The following is a 25853-nucleotide window of genomic DNA, read 5'->3' as shown; positions in this document are numbered from 1 at the left end:
GTGTTTGAACTCAATGTAATGGCAGTGGCATAGACTTAGAAGAATTTTAAACTTCTAAACCAACTTATGACATAAAGGCAAATTTTATCATCTCTTAGATGATAAAATTAGATTATATTTTAAAAGGATATGCACACATTTATTGTAGGCTAAAGTAAATTTCTGTTAATAAAACTGTTGAGTACACCTGCTCTGACTGTAAATGGAAGGGTTTACATGGATATAACTGAAAATTCTTATTTAATCATGTCTGCTACAGGCAATGCTTCTGGAATATTCTTTTAAGTCCTCTGTATATAGATTTTGATTCAATTTAAAATGCAGACTCGCGTTGGTTTAAGCCACTCCAGTTTACTTTGTGAACAACTTAGACAATTGTAAAAATGTATTGTAGTAGCGTAGGTAATTTTTGTAGCTAATTTTTAGCCATAAAAAGAATATAAATATTTCTAAGTGTGTAAGACTACCTTATCTAAAGGTATCTAAAAACTATACTGGTCCTTCTAAACAAGTTTATTTAAGCTTTCTAGATGTCCACAGATTCTATAAAACCTTGAACCAAACACAGATTCAGCTCAAACACTTAGCTGTCAGGTTGAAGTTAGGAATACTGTCACTCTAAAATCAAGGAAGAGAGACACTTTCAGAGAACAGTTAATCCCAAATCTGGATTTCCCAAGGGGAATTACACCCTTAATTTAGACATCTCAGGTGCCTCACATAACATGACCTGCATTCAGGTTTCACCAGATTTGCTGTTTGGTTACATCTGGAGACAGGAACATAACTCAGTTCCGTCATTCCCTTTGTCTAAACTAACTGATATTGCTTAAAGCTGGATTTAGATTCATGTTTAAATTGCTTTGGGTTTATTAACTCTGTGGTCTTCATGCTGCAGAAACACACAAAATCAGATGAAGATGTGCAGTTCTATGTCCTTCCATAACTGCAGAAATGTGCTTGGATGTAGACAGCTTCTTCCTCAGTGCACTGGGAACATTCCTCCAACAGTTTGCCATACACTACAACAGGCAGCTGTGGGATACACTCAGACAGGTTTATGTAGTAAAGCTTAGTAACAGGGAGGACTCTGGAGATGGTTTGCCAGCTTTGTCGTTTGGAACTAGGCTAGTCTAATTTGGCATTCAGATCTAGGCCCTGGTTGCAAGAAATACAGTTTGTGAGTTCTTAGACCTTTTTTTTTAAATTTATTTTAAGAAGTTGTAGTTTTAATACATGAAGCAAAGTTACTTCTTCCCAAATAGGTTTGAAGACACATCAAGCTATGATTATTCATACTGGAAAGATTTGGATGAACACAATTTTATTACACAAAATTTTGTATTTTCATGAAAAGTATCTTCCCTCTCATGCGCAAACAGAACCTAAGTTTGTATTCTCTGAATACAGCACGATAACATCTAGGCAATGTTCTTGCCTCAGTAAAATTTGTATTTTTGGCCTAAGGTCATCTTCCTAGCATAATTTTATGATTAAGTACATTCTTTACTGTGTATCTATGTCAGATACTACTGCTCTAATAATTACAGATTATATCTGCTGATTTAAACATGAACTCTAAATGCATTTGAATAATTTTGCATGTGAAAATATAGCATCACTTAATAGTTGCAGAATGCCACTTTAAGTTGTTAGAATGTAGTTGGTTCCAGCACAATTAGACAATGACTAATTGGCAAGATTAAGTTAAGTATTCAGTTAAAATAACCAACAGGATATGTCTGGATTCTGCTTATCAGGAAAGGAAGAAACCAGAATAGTTCCTAGTTACTCCAGGCTTAATCAAAATTCATGCTAAATTGCTTGGCCTTGCTCCAAAATGAAATTCAACCATCGTGTCCAAAACGCATTTAACGTGCCAAAAATAAACAATTTGGAGATTGATGCAAATGTTACGCTTGATACACTGAACAGCTACATTTGTTTTAAGAACCTTCCATTTATTTAAATGCTGGCCTTTCTAGGAGCTAGTGTTTGATTTGCATTCCTAGTAAACAGTAAAATTGATTTGGATTGCAGTTCATGAAGATACAAATAATCATGCAAACACAGTCTGATAGATTCTTCCTTGCAACTGTCATTTTCTATTGGTGCACAAATTCCTTGGCTCCAAAAAAAATGTATATGCATAGTGTGATGAAGGATCTCGACTTGCAATATGCATATAGGTCAGTAGGCTGTTTTGGAGGCCATGTGACAGATTTTATTTAATTGGGTTTTTTTGTGGGTGTTTTTTTTTTTTTTTTTTTTTTTTGCATGTCATTCTGTCTCACTTCTAGCTGCAGCCGTAAGATGCTGAGGAATTCAGAGTTTTTACATCTGAGATCATGACTAAATAGCTCTAGGCAAACATCAAGCTTACATAAATCTGAAAAATTACTGACTTAAAGTATAACGTTGGTTTAAATCCTATGAATATTTACTCCTAGATGAAAGGCAAATAAAGTCTGCGGATGCAGAAGTACAGATTAAATACATACTTAATTTGACTTCCCAGATTATTGTGCCTATTTATTCAGCAATAAATATGAATACTTACTATTTCATTTTTATGTTGCTTGACAGTATTGAATTGAGCATTAAAATAACATAACAGTAGACAGCTCTGCGTGAGCTCAGAATCCTGGATGCATTAATATAATTGTAGCTACTATGTTGATAAAACTGAGGGTTGCATATATCAGTCTTGCACAGGCAAATTTATGTAAGTTACTTTTGGAAAATTTGAAACTGTTTGCAACTGGACCTGAAAGTGGTTTATTTAGCATTGTAGCATTTTGTTTTTAAATACAGTTTAGGCAAATTAGCTGCATAGAAAGGACAGAATAGTAGGAGACACTGGCTAATACTGAGACTTGTAAATTCTTAGACATATTTGTTACAATTTAAAATAGAATTTTAACTGACATTTCTTGGACCATTTATGCTTTGTCTTCCTGAAGTTTAAAAAAAACCCAAACAACTAAGCATAGAATATTCAGCCTTTTGATCTAAAATAAAGTTGCCCTTTCAGCCTGAAGGGCTTATACAGCCTAGTCTGTTTGTAGAATCCTAAACTTTGCTGATACCTTTCCTTTGCTCTTCACATTCTTTTTTTTCCCTAATATTTGCATTATATAAATTTTAAATTAACATATTTCACTGCTTTATGGATGCTTTCAGACTGCATGTAGGACTTCAGCATATTCTACAGAAGTATTGGGTAAATGCCTGTAATCCTAGCACAGCTGCCTAAAACCTGGCTTTCATTTTTTCATTATGCGTAATGACTTTTAAAGATATATGGGTACTGAAGTCTAAAACAAGCAAGATGACGTGCTTTAACGTCGTCTGGAAAATCACCTTTCAGCTTTTCTGACCTCTAATCAGCTGTTTGACCATATATATTTTCTTGTACAATGCAAAAACCACCAAAAGGTACATATTTTCTGCATTACAGGTAGGATGGATTCCATATGACAGGAAGAAGAGAAAGAGAACCAGTGGTAAACGTTCAGAATTTTTTCTTCATTGCATATTTCTTTGCGTGGAAACCTTGCGTCTTCATGAAACAATAGAACATGTAGCAAGCTGTTTATAGTATGGCAGTGCACTTATATAAATGCTTTTATCTATCCATAGGAAGACAAAGTAAAGTATGCCTTTAAATAGATGTAGGACATACCTGTTTTGACACTATTAATCTTATCGTTGTTCTCCAAGTCTGGACTGGACTGATGTTTTACTGAATTCTACAAATCCAGCACTATTTCAGGTTTGAAAAACTTAAATGAATTTTTATACCAACACTTTAAAGAGTATGCACAGAAATGCATTTTTCTGGAATGGTGATGAATACTTTACAAATTATATGATAACAACTGTTGACACGTTTGCAACTGGTAAATATCATAGAATCATATAATAGTTAAGGTTGGAAAGGACCTTAAGATCAGCAATATGTCATTGATTTCTTTACTTTGCAGTGTACATAGTTTGAATTAAAGTGTCATTATTAAAAATATGAAACATATTAGGACCAGATAGCACTAACCATTACAAATGATACAACTCCACTTTTTTTTTTTGAGGGATGAGCAGTGGCATTGGAATTGGAGATGAAGTAAGACTTTTTGTTGTTGTTGTTGCTGTACCATTATGTTTATTAATATTTAATTCTTTTAAGAGATGTTATAAACCATCAAAGAATAGAGAAAATGTCTGAGCCAAGACAAGTAATACCACAAAAGTATAGTGGTAAGTATTCTCTCTGCTTCTTTTTGACAGTTATTTTGGCCTCTTTACTGAAAATCTGAGTGCCTCCTAAGTATTCAGAAAAAGAAGTAGCAGTTGGGTTTTTTTCCCCTCTTTTTCTCTCCTATAGAAGAAATGAAGTGACATCCAGCTTTTCTGTTAGCTTTGCTGTTTAGGAGTGCTTAGTGTGTGTGCACATGCATATAAATAATTCCTTTTTGATGTAATTTTTGCCAAAGTTCCCTCATTTGAGTGACATTTTTGCCCCATTTACATCGATGTTGACATTTCCATTAACTTCCCCAAAGCTGGGATTCCACCTGTTTTGTCTAAGTTCATTGTAGTTCAGTCTAATGTATTTAAAAGCATTTATATTTGAATTGCTTCAGTGGAATGCAGTTGTCATGACTGGCAAATCTTGCAGAGGACAGAAAGGATCATCTGGCAACAAGCAATCCCACATAAGGGCTTAAACAGTGGAATAGAAATACTAAGCTCTACATTCAGTGAGAAATAGTATGATAAGGGGCATTTCAAATTAATCTCCTTTTTAAAGAATTGTTTTCAAGTAGAATACTGATGCTTTTATAGAGTTTACAGCTTCATTCCTGCATATGCATTGTCATAAGCAACACAAGTTAAAAATGTGGGTCTAACGAGATGGAGACAAATCTGTTAGCACCACACAGCCAAGAGTGAATTATGCTACTTGGCTCGTTTGGGTATCTAATTGTGCTGAAAAAGAAACAAAGTTTGGAAGTGAATGTTGGCCACAAAGAAAAATCTTATACAAAAATTAAGCCTGTCCCTTTTTCCCCCTGATTCTCTCACCTTTCTTCCCCACAGCTTGCCTGCAACTGCAGTTGTAGTAAAAGCTGTTCAGTGGAGCAGTTCACCCTTTGTGCAGGAGATGGAATGTGCTCTGCATGTCTGTGCTAAGTATGGTTTTAAACTTTTTCTGCTTCGTGGTGTATATGCCTTGGCTCTTGCTTGGATCTGGGTCTAATCCCGTCTTATGTGTGCAAGCAAGTGCTTTAGCTAAACTCAGAGCTAGCTGGAAAACTGTTACTGCAAAGATAACAGGGGGTACTGTCCATTTCCTACAGGTGCTTCAGCTCCGATCTTCAGTTTTTCTAGTACTTCCTGGATACAAAGGAGGTGAGAAAATGTATCAGCAATGTTTTCTCCGGAGTGCACCAGTAACTGCAGGTGAACAAGGGTGCAGGTGGTTGGGGTTTCTAAGCTGTTCATGATGAGAGAGATGTTTTGCCATTTGTGGCTTTGCTGCTTATACTGCAGGAGGCAGGGAGAGAAGCCCTTTCTTGGCTCATGACAGAAGTTTGTAAACAGTAAGGTTTTCTTTGTTCCCAATTTTCATGTCATTAGACATGCAAGACAGTATTCATTAATGTGAACAGTGTTATCCATAAATACGTATGGTGTCAGTCCCTAACGTCAAGGTTCTCAACTAGTATAAATCACTATAATTCCTTAGATTTATGTGAACTGGCATAATCCTGTTTAGTTGAAGATCTGGGCCAGAGTACAGGAAGCGTGTATGTTGGCCGGGGAAGGTTGTAGTAGTTTCTAATTCTTCTACTTCCTGCTTTCATACAGATGTGGAGTGTGTTGACGTTGACATGGTCTCAATAAGGTATTTTTAATTTTCTATTTGGAGTGTTGATACCTCAGTAGAACAACATCCTTGGTTTAGGGGTTATGTTTCATTATTGCTTCATAGGAAATGAAGACCCAGTTTAGGTCTGGACTTTTGAGCAACACTGAAACTTTGAGAGACAGAAATATTTCTTTAAAGGATGAACTGTTTGTATGTGCAAAGCGTTACGCAATTGAAATGTTGAGCAAATTCAGAACTTATATTCATTGAAATTAGTAAGACTGTATATTCATGTAACAGAGCTGAATCCAGATATTTAGGGCATGTAAAAAGAAGTAAAACAAAAGATTTAAAGAATTTTGTAGCTTGAAAGAGCAATGAGAAACACGGTTCTTTTCAAATCAAAAAATGATAATGCCTTTCACTGGGAGGAGAGCTTTTACAAAGGGTCTTTCAACTAAGGATCTCGCAAATCTGCTTGAAACAGTGACTTTGGGCTCAACACTGAAGCCTTTCTCAAACGAACAGTCTGAAAGGGAAGGGAGTGCTCCAATGACTTGTCAGCTGTAGGCCTGGGCTCTTGCGCCTCGCCCCAAGAGGTAATGCAGCTTTACTTTCTATAACTTACAGAATGAGCAAGCGAGGAGTGTGACTTGCCTAAAGTTACACCACAAGTCTGTGGCAAGGCTGTGCAATAAAACATCTTAGCAGACATGTATGTAAGCTGCAATTTCATCTTTCTCTCATGATTCTAAGTTGGGAAGAACAACAACTGTTTTGAAATCTAAACCAGAAAGATAATCGTGCCTTTCCATGTGATTCGTTGGGTATCCTGGCTAGTTATGTTGGTTGAAATGAGGAAACACTTTTCAAAACCTGTTGGGGGTGTGAGGGGGGGAAGCAAAAAGCTAATCCAGTGAATTTTCTGACCTTAAGATCAGTTGGGCTAAACTGATGTTAAGCTAATAAATATGATACCACCTTCATTCCTTCCCCCCCCATCAGAATGATTCTACTAGAAAAAGATTAAATATGTCTTGGATATATGTAAATGAGATATACTTCATTAAAGCCCTGCTCTCTCTGTCTTCTGTGTATCTATTTCTAGTCATTTTACTTTTCTCCGTCCTTCTGTCTGGTGTACATCTTTAAAATGCAATACGGAGAACTGCCACAAGCACACTTGGAGAACCCGAGAAAAGCACAGTTTCGCACATTCAGATGAGAGCCAGTGACAGTGCTCAATCTCACCATTTCATCACAGGCAGATGATATTACACTGGAAGAACATTCAGGTTTGTAAATGATGGGTTTGAAAAGGTAAAACATATGTCAGTAATCCGCTGTGCTTTGCAGCATCAGTGCCATAAATAGATGCACTCTTTTGATTACTTGGATGGCTGACTTTAGATTTATGAGAAAGTATATAAAACTAAGGATGTGTGCCTACATTTAAGTGATGAAAGGTAGTTTCTGCTGGTGCTAATGTACGCAGTTGGTTCTTTACAACTAGAAACCAGATACTCTGAAAGAGTTTCATGCATTCACACTCTGGCAGTTTAATTAATGGGACTTTTTTTGGGGGGGGTAGGGGGCGCTGGGAGGAGTGGAGGGAGAGGCTGTAGGGGGAAGGAGAAAAAATAGACCAACATTTCTTATGTTGCTGCTGGAGTTGGTATGTATGATTATGTAAAATCTCTGTTGGGGTGGCTGTTTGTCCTTTCTTACAGTGTATTCTGTGCTCGCTGGGTGGGAGGGTCACACTGTGCAAGACTAATAAGGACAGAGCTGCATCCCCCTCTGCCACCCCTTGGAGACTCGCTCCAGCAACTCCTCGGCACTACAGCAGCTCTGTACAGGCGTTTTCAGTGCTTCTGGGGGACAGGCTAAAACAGAAATTAGAGGTAAGCAACTTGTTATTTGTAGTTAGTTGTCTAAAGATCTTACATGCACACACACACACACTACACTATTCCTGTTTGTTTTGTGGGGGGCTGATTCAGGTTTTTTATGTGTGTGTTGTTTTGTTTTTCAAAATTGCCATTTAAGTTTAGCACCAATTTTGCCAATCAGTGTCCTATATAAACATAATGCACACAGTAAGCTTTTAATGTACCGTAATCAAGCAATGCTACAGGATTCTGCTCGTGATTGTGTAAATGCATTGTATATGTTTGTGGGTAGCTATAGGTATGTGCTAAAATATGCTAATAAAAACAGCCCTAGTAAATCAACAGTAATTTACAAACCCGATTAAACTGTTGCAAATTGCCAGAGTGCTGAGCATGCTCGTTAATTGTCTGCATATATTTACATTTACAAATCTACCTATTGGTGTATATCATTATAATATTATGCATATCGAGTGGCCTACATCCAGTGAGTGGAAGCATGCTTGCGCGCAGCGGCACGGTCAGTGCCCTCCAGGGCGGGGGGAGCCCGCCCGGTGCGGCAGTTCTGGGGCAGTCCCTGGGGCAGCGGAGCCGGAGGCGCCCGTCGCCGCCCGCAGCTCCGCGCCGGTCCTGGTGCGCACCCGGCCGCGGGGCCGCAGCGCCTCTGCCTCCGACCCTCACCTGGCCACCGCGCAGGTGGCGGCGCGGCCGGGCGGCAGGGGGCTCCCTCGCCTGCGGCTGGTGCCCGCTCCCGGACCCGCTCCGCCCCGGGCCGCGGAGGAAGCGCCGGCGGGCGGCTGCCCCTCGCTGGGCTCGGCGGGGCCGGCCGGTCCCGACGCTCAGGCAGGTTCCGGACAGGCGGGGAGGCCGAGCTCGGGGCGGCGGGTCAGAAGGGGCCCGGGAGAGCGCGCCGGGCGAGGTGCCCGGCCGGCGCCTCGCTGCTCCCCGCCCAGCCCCGCCCGCGCGCCTGCCAGCCCGCCCTACCGCCTGCTCACCCGCCTGGTGTTCTAAACCCTCCCTCCAGCAAACCCAACTCAATCCAAGAGCAATTAAAGTGCCGGTACTGCCGTGTTACGGACGGAGCTGCCGACGGCTCGGGTTGCTCCCGCCCCGCAGGCTCCGGTGCGCCGGTTGTGGGAGGGAGCGGAGCCTCCTGGGAGCGGCGGCGGGAGAGGAGCCCAACCTGGAGGTGGGGTGGCAGCGAGGGGGTGGCGGTACTTGGGAGCTAGCGGGGAAGAGCCCTTCAGAAAAAGACCTCTGGAGCGGCAGCTCTAGTGAGTCACTGATGCTTGCTTGTAAAGCAGGTGCAGGAAATTAAATGATAATGTTACTTGAACGTGAATTCAGTTTGCTGCTGTTGGGGAGGCTGGAAAAGTATGATGGTGTAGTTGCTGTCAGTGCAAGTGACTGACAGTACAGCTCTGATGCTGAATAAGGTGCCTTGCAAAAATAATTATAAAAATTGCATCTCAGGTATGTTATTTGGTTTTCTTTCAGAAAATGTGATTAGAAAAGTACTTTTTGTTTACTGTGTTTCATTAAATTCACATCTATCTGTACATTGTAGTCAGCTTAGAAGAGAATCTCATACTGTCTTTAGAGGACAAAGTTATGTTCTTGAAACCAAGACTGCATTTTGTGAGATTTAAACTAAGCTCAACACAGGCTACTCCAGGCGCTCGTGTATTTTGCAAGGCAGAGAAATAGTGTTTTCTTGATTTCTTTTGCACTTAAAGGACAATTGCACGTTGTCCTTGTTTGGTTTGAAGACTACTTCAGCAGTCACTGGCAGTGTTGTGACACCAGACAGTTTAGTTAATATATTTAAAATTGAAAACTTGGCAGAAAAGTAAAAGAAAACTAGTTATTACTAATGAAGCAAAAATTTAGTGCTTTTACAACTAATATCTCCAAGTTGATATTTCCAAGGTATTACTTCTGAGTTTAGTAAAGAACTAAAGGAGTTTATTTGTCATTTGTTTCTAAATTTACGTAAGTTGGGAGGGTTTTTTTGTAGCTTCTTGCAACAGATAAACACTTTGTGTGTGACTGGCAACTTCCTCTTTACAGTTAAGAAATTCTTGTTTGTAGTTTTCTGACAGGGTGAGGGGAAAAGGAGATTGTTCTGAATATTCTTATTTTCTGTTTCAGATTTGTAGTTGATTGTTCACATGTGTCCAGGGGGAGATGAAGTACGTTGGATCCTGCATAGTTTGGCTTTGTATGGCAGTCTTCCTCCTCCTTCCTGTTTCTACTTCTGTGGCTGTCAGTGACCACACAGGTACTTCCATTTTTCTTGCCCATCACAGACCAAAGGTGTAACTTTCAGTACTGAACAAATTTAACAAATAATCACAGTACATGGAAAATAAGCAATATGAGCAGATAATGTTATAAAAGACTTGTTTTAATCTCTGTTTTTAAAAGTGTAAGTTTGAAGCAGTTCCAAAGCAGGCTTTCTGTTTCCTGTGCTTGGAAGATTCAGGTTTGGAAGCAGTTGTAGTTCCTAGGAGTTTTGTTTTGTATTTTTTCAACTTGCCGTACAAAACAAGATTCTAAATCGGAGCTTGTGAAACTTTTGTGAACAAAATCATGTGGCTTTGTTAGAGCAGATCAGTGATCATGTTGACCTAAACAACCTAATGCTCATCTTAACTTCACCTAAACTTAACCATATGTTTCATAGATGTAGTTAGACAAACTCTTGTGCCTAACAAAGGGGAGAGGATATAGTGATATTGTTTAACTTAAAAGCTGTTATCCGTCTTCTGCAAAAATTTCATACTTCTGTTTTCTTACTGTCCACATGTTATCTAGTTCTCTCACTTAAACTCTACATTGACTCTCCAGAGGGTGGTAAACTCTATCTTAAAGGCATGTCACCTGTGCATGTAGAGTAAGGAATTGTCAGTTTTCTAGAGGTGCTCAGCCTCAGAAAGTACCCATGTACTTCAACTTTGTAGAATTTTCTTACAATTACCAGCAAGGAGAACATGCTTGTTGCTATTTATTTTTAGTAATGCTGTTTTTCCAGAAACTTGATGAAGGATAGCAGAAGCTATACATATACAACAGCTTTGTATCTCTGTAACACATTTGAAGCTTGGGTCCAAGAAATTTAAAAAGTCAATAACTAGGATAATAATCCTTTTATTACTCCTGGAAACAATAAATAATAGTATTTAATAAGCTAAAATGTGTGGGCTCTAAGACAAAAATAAGGCATTGTGAGCAGACTTTTTTACCTTGCATTTTTAGGGCAGCAAGGCTAAGTACTGTACTGATGAATTATTCTTAACCCTGTGCAATCATTCTCTTAGCTGTCTGAAAGAAGCGAAAGAGGTTGTCTTCTGTGCCATTGCTAGCTGGTGGTTTGTAGAAGGGGAGTTTTAAAAGTGCTAAAAGGGTGTGAGTGCAGAAGGTTCCCTAATAATATAAATGAATAAATGGAAACTTGAAAAATTTTTGAAATAAAACACCAGGAAGCATTGTGTCCTTTTTTTTTTTTTTTTTTTTTTAATGACATATATATATATTTTCTTTTTTTCTTAATGGAAAGATGTCTTAGTAAAAGGTGGACCTGGCACAGAAGATGTGACAGCTCCACTGAACTGCTAACAAATGGTGTATCTGAACTGTGCATTACGTTCTGCTAGAAGTTTGTGGCTAGGCAGCCAGCGGGGAAGTTGCAGTTTTCCTTAACCTGATTGCCACAGATGGATCAAATATTGGTCAAATTGAACTGCTGGAAAGAAGAGGAGAGATTGACCCTCTCCTGAGTATAACTGATGGTGTGCAGTTGAGAGAGGCTTCTGTAGTTAGAGGTGATGTAGGCCTATGGTGAGGAATAGCAAGCAGATAGTTGCCACCTTGAGCAGCTCGCTGACAGCAGAGAATAGGCTCAGTGAAGCCTTAACTTGATAACAGGAAAGAGACTCTTCTAGAGACTGAAGGGACGGTTACTGTCAGAAGAAGAAATATGAGTTATAGACCATAAAGCAGGAGCTGACAAAGAACAACCCCTGCAATGCTGCAGCAGTAAGGGGTACAGCTGTGTCTGCAAGTCTTCTGTTAATCTGCACCATTCAGCTGAAGAGAGTACTCTCTGTTGCAGAGGTGTCTCATCCTAGTTTAATGATTTGTATGCAGATTATGCAGATGGGTCTGTTACAAACTGGAAATGTGATCACTTTGGGGGAAAAAAGGAATATCTAATAATTTTTTATTTTTTCTTTTTTTTTAGTTCTTTCTTTCACTAACTGGCTCTGTCTTGGGCCTTTGTTCTACTTCATATGTCAGTTTACCAGTTCTGTTTGGATCAGCATCTATCCTTCAGAATCTGCATAGCCAATCCTTCTGGTTTTCTTCTTTCAACAACATATGTTTGCATTTGTTTCTCACTGTGTTAGTGTGAAAGCTTTTCCAGCAAAACCCATTCAGATCAGATCTTGGCTTATTGCATTTACATCCTGAAATTTTTCACCTGATTTACTTAAGTCTAAAGGAATGGCCTTCAAATGCAGCAAAAAGTGTAAAGTTAATTTGAAGGGGGATGACAGGGAGAAGTGTGTTAGAGTAAGGAAACCTCTTAGGCGAGAGAAAGGATTAATTTATATGCATATGTAGGGGAGAGCTTTCTGAGCTGGCATTTTGAATATACTTTGGGACTTACTCATTGGGTCAATATTATAATAAATAAATACCAGTACTGGAAACCAAAACTAACAGAGTGACAGAGTATGCTGGGTCTTCTCAGAGTGGTTTTCCTTAGGCCCCGAATGTGTGTCAGTGACCATTAGATTCACATCAAGGATTTCTTTCAGTTCTCACCTGTCCAGAAGCTTTGATATGCTGATTGTTCACTTGCTTTGAAGCACTTGCTTCTAATGACAGAATGTAGCAAATCTGAGGGAGAGGGTTCAGGAGTTCTCCACAATTGTGGTTTTTGATTTGATTTCCAAGAATATTTTCTTCATGATGTCAACTTACATCTTTTAATTTTTGGGAACGTTTGGTTTTAGAGTGTGGATATGAGCTCTTTCTGTAGTGACACATGAAGTTCTAATTTGATCATTCCTAAATGTTTCATATTAAGGATATTAATACTTTGTCTCGCTCCCAGATCATTGCTGATTTTTCAACTTTGTTTTACAGTTACTGTTTTTCAAAATCACTTGCTAACCCATAAAAAATGTAGCATAAACAAAGTCCTGGGACTGACAGACATGGTGAATTTCCATTGCCTTTTGACATGGAATGTGTTGTGAAAAGTATTGGCTCTAGATCGTAATTTAGATAGGCACTTTAACCCAAATACAGTGAGTTGTTTCAAGTATGCAAATCAGTTCAGCATTTTGGTTTCCATGTTTTAGTATGGCTAGATACTTCTAAAAATCCAGTTAATGGCTCTACAGTAACTCTCATATACAATATACTCATGTTTTTAATATTCTGAATATTTAAGGTTGGATCCACAAACTATTGCTTGCATTGCAGTAGTTAAGCAACCCTGCCTCCCTTGGATTCCTTAACTTGTACTTAAATGCGAAGTCTTTTGTGGCAGTGAATAAGGATCTTTAGGTATTTATAAGAATGCGGTTCATGAAAGCTTGCACGCTGAGGAAAGCCACATCAGCTAGTGACTTAGTAGTATGGAAGTGTTCCCCTTTGTGGTCTGGGATCTTTCTCAGCTGCACACATCCTCCCAGTGTGAAGCCTGTAAACCAGATCAGTCAGTTTTTTAATGGAAAGGCAGAGAAAGAACAAAACATCAATAATATCTCTTACAGCCATGATATTCACCTGTGATATTATAGAATAGTTTGGGTTGGAAGGGACCTCCAAAGATAACCTAATCCAACCCCAGTGCGATGAGCAGGGACACCTTCCACTAGATCAGTTTGCTCAAAGCCTTGTCCAGCCTTAACTTGATTGTTTCCAGGGATGGGGCATCTACCAGCATTGTGGGCAACCTGTTCCAGTGTCTCACCACCCTCATGGTAAAAAATTTTCTTCTTTATATCTAGCCTAAGTCTGCCCTCTTTTATTTTAAAACCATTACCCTTTGTCCTATGCAGGCCCTGCCAAAAAGTTTTTCTTCATCTTTCTTATAAGCCTCCTTTTAAGTATTGAAAAGCTGCAATAAGGTCTCCCTGGAGCCTTTTCTTTGCCAGACAACACTCTCAACCTTTCCTCATAGGCTAGGTGATCATTTTTGTGGCCCTCCTCTGGACCTGCTCCAACAGGTCGGTATCTTTCCTGTGCTGAGGGCTCCAGGTGGGGTCTCACCAGGGCAGAGTAGAGGGGCAGAATCACCTCCCTCAACCTGCTGTCCACACTTCTTTTGATGCAGCCCAGCATGCAGTTGGCTTTCTAGTCTGTTACAGCACACTGCAGGGTCATACTCAGTTTTTCATCCACTAGTACCCCCAAGTCCTGGGCAGGGCTGCTCTCAATCCCTTCAATCCCCAGCCTGTATTGATATGGGGGGTTAGCCTGCCCCAGATGCAGGACCTTGCACTTGGCCTTGTTGAACCTCATGAGGTTCACATAGGCCCACTTCTTGAGCTTTGTCCAGGTCTGTCTGCATGACATCCTGTCCCTCAGGCACACCAGCCACACCACACAGCTTGGTGTTGTCTGCAAACTTGCAGAGGGTGCACTTGATCCCATTGTCTGTGTCATTGATGGAGATGTTAAACAGTATTGTTCCCAGTACAGACCCCTAAGGAAGACCACCCATCACTGCTCTCCATCTGGACGTTTGAGCTGTTGACTACTACCCTCTGGATGTGACTGTCCAAACAATTCCTCTTCCACCAAACAGTCCATCCATCAAATCTCTATCTCTCCAAGTTAGAGGGAAGGATGTTGTAGGAGCTGCGTCAAAAGCCTCACAGAAGACCAGATAGATGACATCTGTAGCTCTTCCCTTTTACACTGATGTAGTTACTCCATCATGGAAGCCCACTAGGTTAGTCAGGCAAGACTTGCCCTTGGTGAAGCTGTGCTGGCTGTCTTGAGTAATGTGAAGTCCTGTTTTTAACTACCTGTTCTTTTTCATGGGAGAATCCAGTTCTCCAGAGTCTAGCGTGAGCATCCTAATATCTGAACTCTATTGGTGTATATTTCTTAATCCTGCCTGCCAAAGCTGTTATGTTATTTGCATAACCATCTAAATAGTCACAAGGCTTGGAGCTGACTTCTTATAGCAACAAAGTTGTAGATTCAGTCTCCTTCATTCCTCTTCCCCTTCTCGTCTAATTAACATGTATATTGTAATGTAATATGATGTGGCTTAGGGAGTAAAAAAAGGAAAACAAAAAAATCCTCTTTTCTGGTACCTCTGTACATGAGGTTACAGGCATGTAGGAGATCAGAAATCTTGACCTTATTCGCAAGCAGGCCAGCTGGGTCTGCTTAATTATCTTTGAGGTGAACTCTTTGGATGTTGTTGCTGGCACTTGCAGCTATGTCACGCACCCTGAAGTGATTCCCTTTGTGTGTATATTTATGAAGCCTGATCCAGTAGGAGTGTGAGACAAATCCTGGCTCATACGGATTTCTGCCTGAAGCTTGAGTCTGACATATAGTGTGGGTATATGTTAAGCAGGGCTTTGTGGTTTGGCTGGTTATGCTTACTGATGGAAACTTTGGTACCTTTGCAATGTGCATGTCAGTGGTGTTAGCAGCTAGAAATTTCACCTGAACATAAAGTTTAATTATAAAGTGGCAGATAGGTAATTGTAAAGTGAATCTATCTGTTACAGGTTCACTTGATCTGGAGGAGCCAGGAGTGCCTATTGGAAGCTACAGTTCCCAGTCAGGAAGTGCAGACAAAAGATGTGTGTAAGAGTGAGGCTGAAGCATGCACCAGAGTCTCCTCTGTCCTCGTTTGCACGATAAAGAAAACTGGGCATGGGGCCTAGACAGAAGCTGCAGCATGTGCCCTGATCATTGCAGGAATTGAGAACATGCCATTGCGTGTTGCAGGAGAAACATCTACATGCAATGCCTTTATTTTTTTTCTTAATGCTATTAAAAAAACAACAACAAAAAAATTATTATTAGCATCTTATTGGAGAGACAGATCATCAGTGATCTGTGACATATCTGCTTGATCTGCATAAATATGTATTTTTCAAAATGCTTAGGTAGATTTTATAATAATAAGCTCCTTTGTAGAGCTCATTGATTTCTAAAAGCTGAGGTCTGTGGTTTTGTCCTCTGGATAAGTGATCTCATTAATTTATAGGTATGTTAACTTAAGCTTTGACATCACCATTTTAACATGAATTGTTGACTTCAATCCACACAAACCCACTTCTATCACGTGCAGAGCAATCTCGTCATAAGCATAATCTCATTCTTTTTACTGCTTCATTAGTTTTATAGTATGTATTCTAACAGAGGAGATAGGTGCATGGTTTACGTGCCTGGATTAGTGGTAAGGGTTTGTCTTTGTTCTTTTTCTTCCTGAATGTCTTCATGTAGATCTTCTAATTCAGCTACGCACAGGATGAAGGGGTAAACTGTCTGTTTTGTCTCAGACCAAAGAAAATTTAAACATCTGCCAGCAATACTAAAAATCCTGGAAGAGGCTAACTTTTTTGATTGTACAAACTGTAACTGTAGAAAGAATTTTCATCAATATACAGTAATGAAAGTTGTCAGTCTTGGTATGGAGAGGTTTTGGGTTTAGTATTTTAGAGTTTTGCTTTAGCTCTCTGGTAGAAAGAATAACACTGGGCTAAAGGAGTGCCTCAGCAGCATGAGGTAGAAGAAGATTCATAGTAACTCTTTTTCTTCTGGGAATATGGAATACAACTAAATAAGTAACACTTAAATGGCCTGTCTATGCTGTGACTGTTATGCCACTGATAAAAATAGGGCTGCAGTCCAGTCCGTGGCATGTGAGGAATCATTGATATCATCTGGATAACACAGAAATTGAGACTTGAGTCTTATTTGGACTTGGAAGAAAGTGGCTGGAGGGAATAAGTTAAAACTCCCCAGTCTTTTGCCATTCAGCTCTCATGGAAGATAATGTTGAAAAAAAACCTCCACAGTTGTGTCCCAGGTTCTCTAGAGCTTACTACAGCAGTTCAGGGTAAAATCAGTAATATCTGGCTGCTTTTGTTGTGAGTATTGTATATTAATTTAACCAAAAAGGGAATTGGCCCCATAGTCTAAAAAAAACCCACCCTTGGCTAGAAAACACTTAAAGGAAAACTTTTGTCAGTGTATGTGCGACATGGTATTGTGGCTTTTGGCCTTAACAGGCTTCCTTTACAAGAATATATTTTTTATAGGTATACTTGTGTAAATCTACTATAATTGCATTAATTGTTTTGGAGTGGCTACAGATAAAAGTCTGTAGTTTAATAATCTGTATAAGTGATGAAGACTAAGGTTTGTAAATTAAAGGGTATCTAAGGTGAGCTGCTTTCTGTTCCATATACACAGTGTAAGTGCGTATATCAAATGGTGTATTGAAATTGCTATGGTAGTATGTAATTCCAGTGAACGCTTTTCACACTACATAAAACTCCCTGCAAACCAAGAACGATGAAAGATTTCATTTCAGTTTCAGAGATTTCAACATGAATATTCTTTACGGTTCTGTGTCTTTTCTGGGGAAGGGGAATTTACAGTGGTTTTAATGCATGTTTCATCTCATTTGTCATAAAACTTTGTCTATACAGAAATGCACGTATATACAGACATTTATTTGTGTATAAATGAAGGAAGGAATATGTCTTCTTAAAGCCTTAGAAATAAATTATGAGTGATGTTACTTGTAATTGCAGATCATACTAATTTAGACGTAAAGGACATGGCACTTGGTGAATCTCATGCAAAAATGCCTTTAACCTGGTCTGTTCTTTAAACAATTGACATACCTCTCATTAACCATATTGTCAGGAGATATCTTTGTGTTAAATAATTTAGTTTCACTTTTACTGGTTATTTCCAATTATCCATTTTTAATCCAGATTAAGTACAGTAACACATTTAATAGAACTTAAGACTTTTGAAGGGTGATATGCTTTCTACATTACTACAGAACAAATGACAAATTTCACATGCTTTAAGATTACAAATACAGCTTTTTTGAACGCCAGCTTTCAATGTGGATGCTCCTTGGAAATCTTTAGATATAGATGATTTCCAGGTTAATGGTAGGACATTCCTCCTTACATTTTTCATTGAACTGACACTTCAGAAAGCCCCCCCACCTTCATTGTTCAGCAGCTTCAGCTATACCTTGGCCATCTTTTTAGTTACATCAGCTCAGTGTGGAGCTCTGTGCTTGATAAGTGCATGAGTCAAACCCTGCTTGTCATCTTTGATAGTTTTATTAGAGTTTAGCAGGGCTATTTGCAAAGTTTGTTAAAGAAAGAGCCCTATTTCTGACCTATGCACAAAAGTGACATTTCTTTGCACTTGCTTCTTCAAAGTATGTATTCCTGTGTATATATAGAAATAAGAGAAGAAAGGACTTTATGCGAGTAAGATATTGCATATTAATAACGCAGTGTTTGATCTAAGTGTTCGATTAGATTTAACCTTAGAATTTGCTGTGTTCCACATTCTAGAACATGCTGCTTGTTTATCTAAATACAGACTTAATCCCCCGAAAAGCTGCTTAATTTTCAACCATTAAAATAAAAAAGTATTGCTTATATTGTTTATTATATTGTATAATTATATCTTTTTTAATCCACATTCTGGAATTGCTTTTCGCTGAAGTAACAATAGATTATTGTCATGGTAATCAAGCATTTATGCTTTATTGTTTCATGTTCCTTATTAGGGGAAAAAGATTTTCTAAGAATATAGCCAGAAATTAAAACTAAACCAAAACACAACAGCAACAACAAACAAACAAACAAAACCATTAAACCCCTTGGAACAGAGGTTATTGCTTTATAGAGTATTGTACGTGGAGAGAGCCTGGTAAGAATTTAGTGGTTTTCTTCTCGTTATATTGTTCCTGTGAGCTTTAATAATAAACAGCTGAGTTAAAGTATGATAAAATTTGTATTTGCTTATATTATTAGAAGTGTAGTATGCAATCTGAAATATCATTTTTCTCATTTAGATTTTGTAATTGGTTTATTGCTGGTTTGCATATTGTAAAGAAAACAACAACAAAAATATTCTTATTAATATTACTATCACTCTCATGATAGCTTGTTCTGATTATTTTTGTTTGATAGAAATTTATAAAGATACTAAACTGTATTCTCTTGAAGGTGCTGTGTGTCCTTTAATGAAAACTGTTGTCCATCATCTCAAACAAATCAACAGAGATGGTCTTGGTGTTTCAGGTAACTGACTGCGCTAATATCGGTATCTAAATTAATTGTCTAGTCATGGATGTAATCATAGTTTGACTGAAGCTGGCTTTAAAACGGAAAGGACAGTATGGAATGCCACCCCCATGCTCCAAAAGCTGTTGTTTTTAGGAAAGGGGTTAAAATCAGAACATGCTGTTCTTACAAAGTATTGTTTCAAGTTCTGCAGCCATACTCACTTCCGTTGTTTTTATCAAACGTCCTTCATTCTTATCAGTTCAGATGCTAAAAGGAAATAATGCATTTCTCAGGTTGCAAAGTGATCTAGTGAGTGAATTTTGCACTGATAGTTTCTCTGTCGATAAAATGAATATTGATTTAAAGTACTGGTTTTCAAAATAGCTTGTCAGTCCATATTCTGGAAAGTTAGCAAGCATGCTAAATGTCAGTATTTATCTTGGTTTTTAAAATTCCATTAAATAAACTAAATCATTGTGTTGTATTTCACAGGATTTGATCTGGCAGAAAGCTTTTCTTTGAGGCAAACATCTTGTGGAGGTGAAAAAATTTGTTTTAAACTGGGAAGCGTGCCTCTCGTCAGAGACACAAAGTAAGTAGATGCTAGTTTCATCCTAAGTCTTTAAGACAGAGCCTAATCCAAATAAAACTGCTGAAACACTGAGCAGTGTATCCAGAGGATGCCACAGAAAGACGAGTATGTCTGTTTTCAAGCGTTTTCATCTCTAACAGTTTTTTCTTTTGGGAAGCATTTTGATGGAGGTGTGTTTTCTTCTGGAATCTAGAATTATCTAGGTAGAAAGTAAATTGCAAATATTTCTTTCTCAAATTTGGATTCTGATACTCAAAAATCTACTGTTTATACATAAATATTTATGAAACAAAGGAAACAAAGAACTTCCATGGTATGACAAGAAGTGTTATACTAATCTTCCCTCAGTGTAATCGGCTGTCCTCTCTCTGATTACTCTTGACAGGATTAAAAAGAGAGAGAAAATCACTATTTCTGGAAACACTATATTATAATGTTGGTTTGGGATTTTTTTCCCCAGTGGAATTGGCATCTTGCCTTTGAGCTGTAATAGAATGGTGGGTGCTCAATGTAGAGATGAAACTATGCAGCGTCCTAATCTGACACAGGGTGTGATGAAAGGCAGAAACTGCATGAAGAATCTAAAGGAGGGTGAAAGAGTGTAAGGCACAATGGAATTGGATGGATTTAAGTTTGCATAGGGACAAGGTAATGGCAAGAAGCAGTTAGGAATGTAGTTTCAAGTTCCCAGTGCTCAGCGGAGAGAGAGGATCATCTCAGACCTTCTTGGTTGAGATGTGCTCTGAGTCATGGGACTGTGGTTTCTGTACAGCATGTTCCTGTGGTGACAAGGGAAGCAGCTATATTCCTGTGCCTGCAGATTGGGTGTTCTCTGTTGCAAGAGGTCTGGCTCCAGCTTGCCTAGGGAAAAATACACCTGGCCCTCAGACTTCCCCTTTGCTTGGATCCTGGGCAGAGCAAAGAGGGACTGTGGATAGCTTGAGGCCAGAGGAGAGGGAGAAGAGGAACTGGAGGCACCCAGACAGAAAACAAAGTGATCTTTAAGAGAGAAAAATGATAAAAGAAATAGAACCTAAATGTGTGAGATTACTGGATAGTTTCTAAGTTCTTCTGAGGTATTAGATAATATAGATTTTAATGCTTGTCTAATTCTGCGAGGTTCAACAAATAGTCACTGTCTTTTTTAAATACCTTGGACATTATCTGTTGAAGGAAAAATGACTAGATAAAATTGCTTGACACAGAGTGTCTATCTTTATTAGGGCCTTCCCAGTATTATCAAGATTGTCTTCAGAAAAGGAACAGGTAAAATTAGGTACCACTCATACATGTCTTCACTAAAAATATTTTGAAAGTTTATCAGTAAGAAGACTTTTGTTAACTGTATTATTTTTCAGGGTTTTGTAGTTGGGTTTTGTTTTTTTTTTCAGTGGATGGGAATTTGAGCGAAATGTGAGACTAGAAGAATAGAAAATCAAGGCAATAACAAAAATTGGGCAATTTTCCTTTTAGGAATAAAAAGCAAAGTAGTTCATGTGCCGTGTAAGCCGACTTACTTTATTTTGAAACTGGCAAAAATGGGAGTGTGAGTAGCTGGAAATCACAAAATGGTGAATTATTTAGAATTCATATTGTTTTCAGGGAAAATTCATGATTCACAAAGATTGATTTCTAAGAATTTGGTGTTTTTGGAAGGGGTCTGACAGGTGATGTTCAGGTTGAAAAATGTAAAGCTTTTTTCCTGGCTTTTATTAGTAGGCCTGAATACTAACGTCTGTGGTTTATTTTATTCTTCTAAGAACAGTTTATTAGAGAAGGCAGTGAAGGTGAGGAATACACATAATGGCTGCTAGCTGTGGCTTAGCAAAGCCTTAACTCTTAGCGGCTGCAAGGAAAACACTTGAGAAAAACACAATACTTTTAATTTTCTTCATGAAGTGAGAGAGAAGTCTAACAAGTTACTTTTCTATATTTTATCTGTTCAGCTTTTTGGAGCAAGGATGACTCTTAGAGACAAAAGTGGTCAGGTTTTTTTCATTTTCAGTGTACATCAGGCAAGGGGTAAAGAATCTCAGTAAAGGATAAACCTGGAAGGCAAGTTGTTTGGCTTTAACGGTCTCTTGCTTCTGACGTTCCTCTCCCGTCCTGTTGTTTTTGTCTGTGTATGCTCATGAAAGAAAAACTAAAATCTTTCCAGTTTCCTCTAAAAATATGCATATCTAATGGATGGAAACTTTAGTTGGATGAAGCGAGATGGTTATTAGTAAAATGCGTAACAATGCTAATGTATGAATACAGTTAGGCTGAAAATTAATATCGTTATTGATGTTAAGGTACAAATTAAGCTTTTCTGTCAGCTTGCTGTGGAAGTAAGTGGTACCTCTTACATATATCTTTCTGAACAAAAAAAGATTACAAGTATTTTCAATAGCATTCAAGCACTGAAGAATTTCCATTAAATCCTAGTTCTTCATGGCAATAGTCTTGCTCATGCTTTTTAACCTTTCTTCACGGAGAAATGCGTGTCATGATTAAGAATAGAATTTACTCTTTTTTTTAATCCAATATCTTGAATATATTGAGCTTTCTGCTGTTGAGAATACTTCAGACAAGATTTTTAAAAATTACTTAGTTCAAGCATTTTTGATACTCTTCTGAACTTCTGAGTTGTTTTTTAAACATAAGGGCAGAGAGCAGTCAGGAGCACAAAGTCAGGTTTTGACATGGTAGGGTTACAGTGAAGGATACTCAGGAACTCCGATATCTGTCATCATAACCTTATAATTTACTTTATCTCAGTTATCCATGCACAGTATCTTGTAACTTATTATTTTATTTAAATTTTCTTTTCTTATATTATGTCAGACTGTGGGGTTCCAGATCCCCCACGTTAGAGGAGCTTGGAGGTTTTTAGGAGCAGTCTGCCTCAGAAAATATTTTAGCAGACGTGGTGTGCACTAAGCAGCAGAACAGTGTTTGTTATCCATCCTGCAGGAAACCGAGAGTATCTGATTAAGCTGACTAGCAAGTATCAAGTAACTTGGCACATCTCCTCTTGCATTTCATTCATTCAGTTGTAGTGGGGGTAATAGAAAGCTATGCTGTGCCATTTTTCTAGTGTGATGCCATTTTGGTTTTTTTTCAATGGACCTGGAATAGTGTTGCACCTATTAATATGTTGTAAATAATTTACAATGCAATGTCAGCTTGGGAAATTGATTATGTTTATGTTGGATTTTGGTTATATGTCTTTATCTCTTTTTGTAAAGGAGTTCTGTACATATTTTGTCTTGTGATAGGAGATGGATAGCTTTTCTTATGCTACTTGTAAAGGACTATTAAATATTAATTTAGTTCTAATAATATTTTCAGGAACAAAGAGTGATTTTTTTTTTTAAGTGAAAATACTGTTACTTATTGCAATTATTACTTGGATATTAATAGAAGTTATTCCTGAGTAAAGTGGTATAACAGGCTTTGAATCCTAAAGAAATCGCAGTAAAATACTGTTATGCAGGCAATCTAATTATTTAGTCATAATAATAGTAATTGTATAATGTTTTAATTTTATTTCAATAAATACATTCTGGAATCGTATTTTGCTCTTTAGAGTTTAACATACACAGCCTATGCAGTGTGTTCCAGTTTGGGACAGAGCTTGCTGAAAAAAGCAGCACAGGGCTCTCTGCTGATAGCAACTCCTTTAGATCTGCCAGCAGTATTCAGTACCCTGGACATGAGACCTTGTAGGCTAATGTTTGTTCTTTAGTTATGTTAAAGTAAATAGCACTAAGATGAAATCATTTCACTGTCTTTCTCTAAAGACACATCAGATGTCAGTTGTTCCTCATTCTCTCTTTGCTGGGTTGCTGGTGAGCCTTTTTTTTTTTTTCTTCTCGGAAAGCGCCAATAAAGGAGATAGTAAGTTGATTTCAGCTGAGTTTCAGAATGCTTTTGAAATGGATGTTTATGATTAGCAAATCTTGATGGCACAGTCATGGCTTTCTTATTTTGTAGTTTGTTTGGCTTGACAAACCATATTAAATGAGGAGATTATCATAGCTGGCTGTTAAATGATCTCAGAGTTGGGATTACTCCCACGACTTTTTTAGGAATTCTTCCCCTTTTGGTGTAAGATAGTGCAAAAGAGCTTGGATTTTGACTGTATTTGGACTACTGAGCTTCATCAGCAATGTTGTCACACTCTGGTGCCAGAAGAGCTGTGGCTGTGGCTTGGACCACATTTCAGAGAAATTGTTTCACCTCCTTGTGATGTCTAGTTACTAGATGCAGAAATACTGTTCCCACTTCTGTCAGTATATTCCAGGCTGGAGGATTCTTTCTGCTAAGAACAGAAATCGATGATGAAAGAATATTCATGTGGGGTTTTTTTGTTTGCTTTTAATGCTAACCCTTTTAATCACAAAAAAATGCTCAGGGAAGTGCATCTCCTAGAGCACAGTTGGCATCAAGCAAGGCAGTTTCAGTGCTCACCATTAGAAGCCTTTTCACGGTTAGCACATGGCTTCTCAAAGGCACCTATGTTTGGGTGGCTTTGCAACCATTTACCTTCCTTTGGTTGGTCTCTGTATCTTGCACATGACTTCAGCTGTCAGTGACTGTCCACACAGGCATAGTTTTTGATTATTTTTGCACATGGCATGTGTTCTGGGCAGCAGACTCAGGTTCACCGTCTTCTTGAAAAATATTGTTAAGATATATACATGTTAAGAAGTAGTACACCTATTTCCTAAATACAGTATAGAATGGGTAGTTGTGAAAACACCCGTTTCCAAAAGATTTAATCAAAAACTTTTAAAACACTTTCTGAAAATGGCAATGAGGTGGCACCCCTGTTTGGAGGCAGTAGTTAGTTATGCTAACCAGCTTTTATCAGTGCTTACAGAAAGTCCTGTTAGCCTTTGGTCTATTAAAATATTAGATCATTATGTAAGAAACCACCTCTCCCTTCCTATATCGCGTATTTATTTGAGGTCATTTGAGCTGTTAGAGCCAACAATGCCAAGACTGAAATGTCTGGTATTTTGGTTGCAGGGTATTTTCAAGAAAAGGGCCTTGTCTCTGGAATTTGCTTCCTGAGTATGGGAGCCTAAACTTAGTACAAACCCTGATACTTTCTTCAGGTCTTCCAAAGTAGTGGATCAGAAACTGCAGTGATAGATTCTTTCTTTTAATGATTCTGGTTGAAAGACTGAAATTGTGCACTTTGTGTTTATTTCCAGGAACTTGAAAACCAACTGCATTTTGTAAATTAAAAAAAAAGGTTAATATAGGGATTACTGTTGAAAGAACAAATTGGAGCTGTACTTACCATGTAAATACCAATCATTTCATAACTAAGAAGAAAACATGGCATCTTACCATGAAAAATGGTAGGCCAATGCTTCTTTAAAAAAATGAACACACATGAATGTCTTTTTCTGCATATATGGGCTTTTTTCTACCTGGCAATTTACGAGAAATATGCCATGACCTTGTTGTGAAATTTAAAATTCAGGCATTAATGGGTTTTAATTGCTGTATTAGGCTTGAATCATATTGTAATTTAACATGCAATTTACATACAGAAAGAATTGGGGAAGCAAAAGTAATGATAGAGACGTGGCAGAGGTGAAGAGTATCTATAAAATTATAGAATACTTACATTGAAAGCAGGGTATGAGGGAAGAGAGAGCAGTAAAACTGTTTTAGTTATGCTACTGACTGTGGTAAATCTGAATTCTTTGATCTGTAGCATGTTCCCCTGACAGCCGAGCACTTAGTATGGCAGCTTCATACCAGTTGAATTTGTAAAACAGTGCTGGATAAAGCACATTGTTTCTTTTCCTTTTTTCCTCAGCAGTGGTGTTCTTGCCATAAGGCACTTGCAGATAAAGGGAATGAGCTCTTGGGAGATATGTACTTTAAGGGCACTGGTCCACAACGAGAGTATGCAGCAGACCACCAGTGTTTGTGTGGATCCCCTGTGTGCCTCACAGTTCAGGATGAAACTTGAGGTAGGCAATAAGCAAATCACAGAAGCACTGGAAGAATAAATAGTAAAGGCAGTTTACTCTCCTTACTTAAAAAGCTTTCCTTAATTTGAAAAACATATATTTCAGTTCAGATTAGCATTATTTTTTCTGCTGCCTTTGTTTAAAAGGAGAAACCCGTCCAGCCAAGATGATTATTTGGAACATAAAAAAAAAAAAGATTAG

At 38.3% G+C, this 25853-nt stretch overlaps 1 protein-coding gene across 8 annotated transcripts in view; it reads left to right on the top strand.

The window, feature by feature from the left end:
- The first annotated feature begins 7101 nt into the window (after positions 1–7101).
- Positions 7102–25853, top strand: part of COL19A1 (collagen type XIX alpha 1 chain) — a 189847-nt gene continuing 171095 nt past the window's right edge. For 7 of the 8 annotated variants that reach the window (XM_030490405.1, XM_030490403.1, XM_030490402.1 and 4 more), the window contains exons 1-5: positions 7102–7167; positions 7603–7776; positions 9916–10045; positions 19023–19097; positions 19575–19674. In XM_030490405.1, coding sequence (XP_030346265.1) covers positions 9952–10045; positions 19023–19097; positions 19575–19674 — 269 coding nt within the window. In that variant the 5' untranslated portion in view covers positions 7102–7167; positions 7603–7776; positions 9916–9951. The remainder of the gene's footprint in view (positions 7168–7602; positions 7777–9915; positions 10046–19022; positions 19098–19574; positions 19675–25853) is intronic. The other variant, XM_030490407.1, reaches the window with a different exon arrangement.

Source organism: Strigops habroptila, chromosome 6 (genome assembly GCF_004027225.2).
Source record: "Strigops habroptila isolate Jane chromosome 6, bStrHab1.2.pri, whole genome shotgun sequence".
In the NCBI taxonomy this organism is placed as follows: domain Eukaryota; kingdom Metazoa; phylum Chordata; class Aves; order Psittaciformes; family Psittacidae; genus Strigops; species Strigops habroptila.
This window is presented reverse-complemented; position numbering and strand designations above follow the sequence as displayed.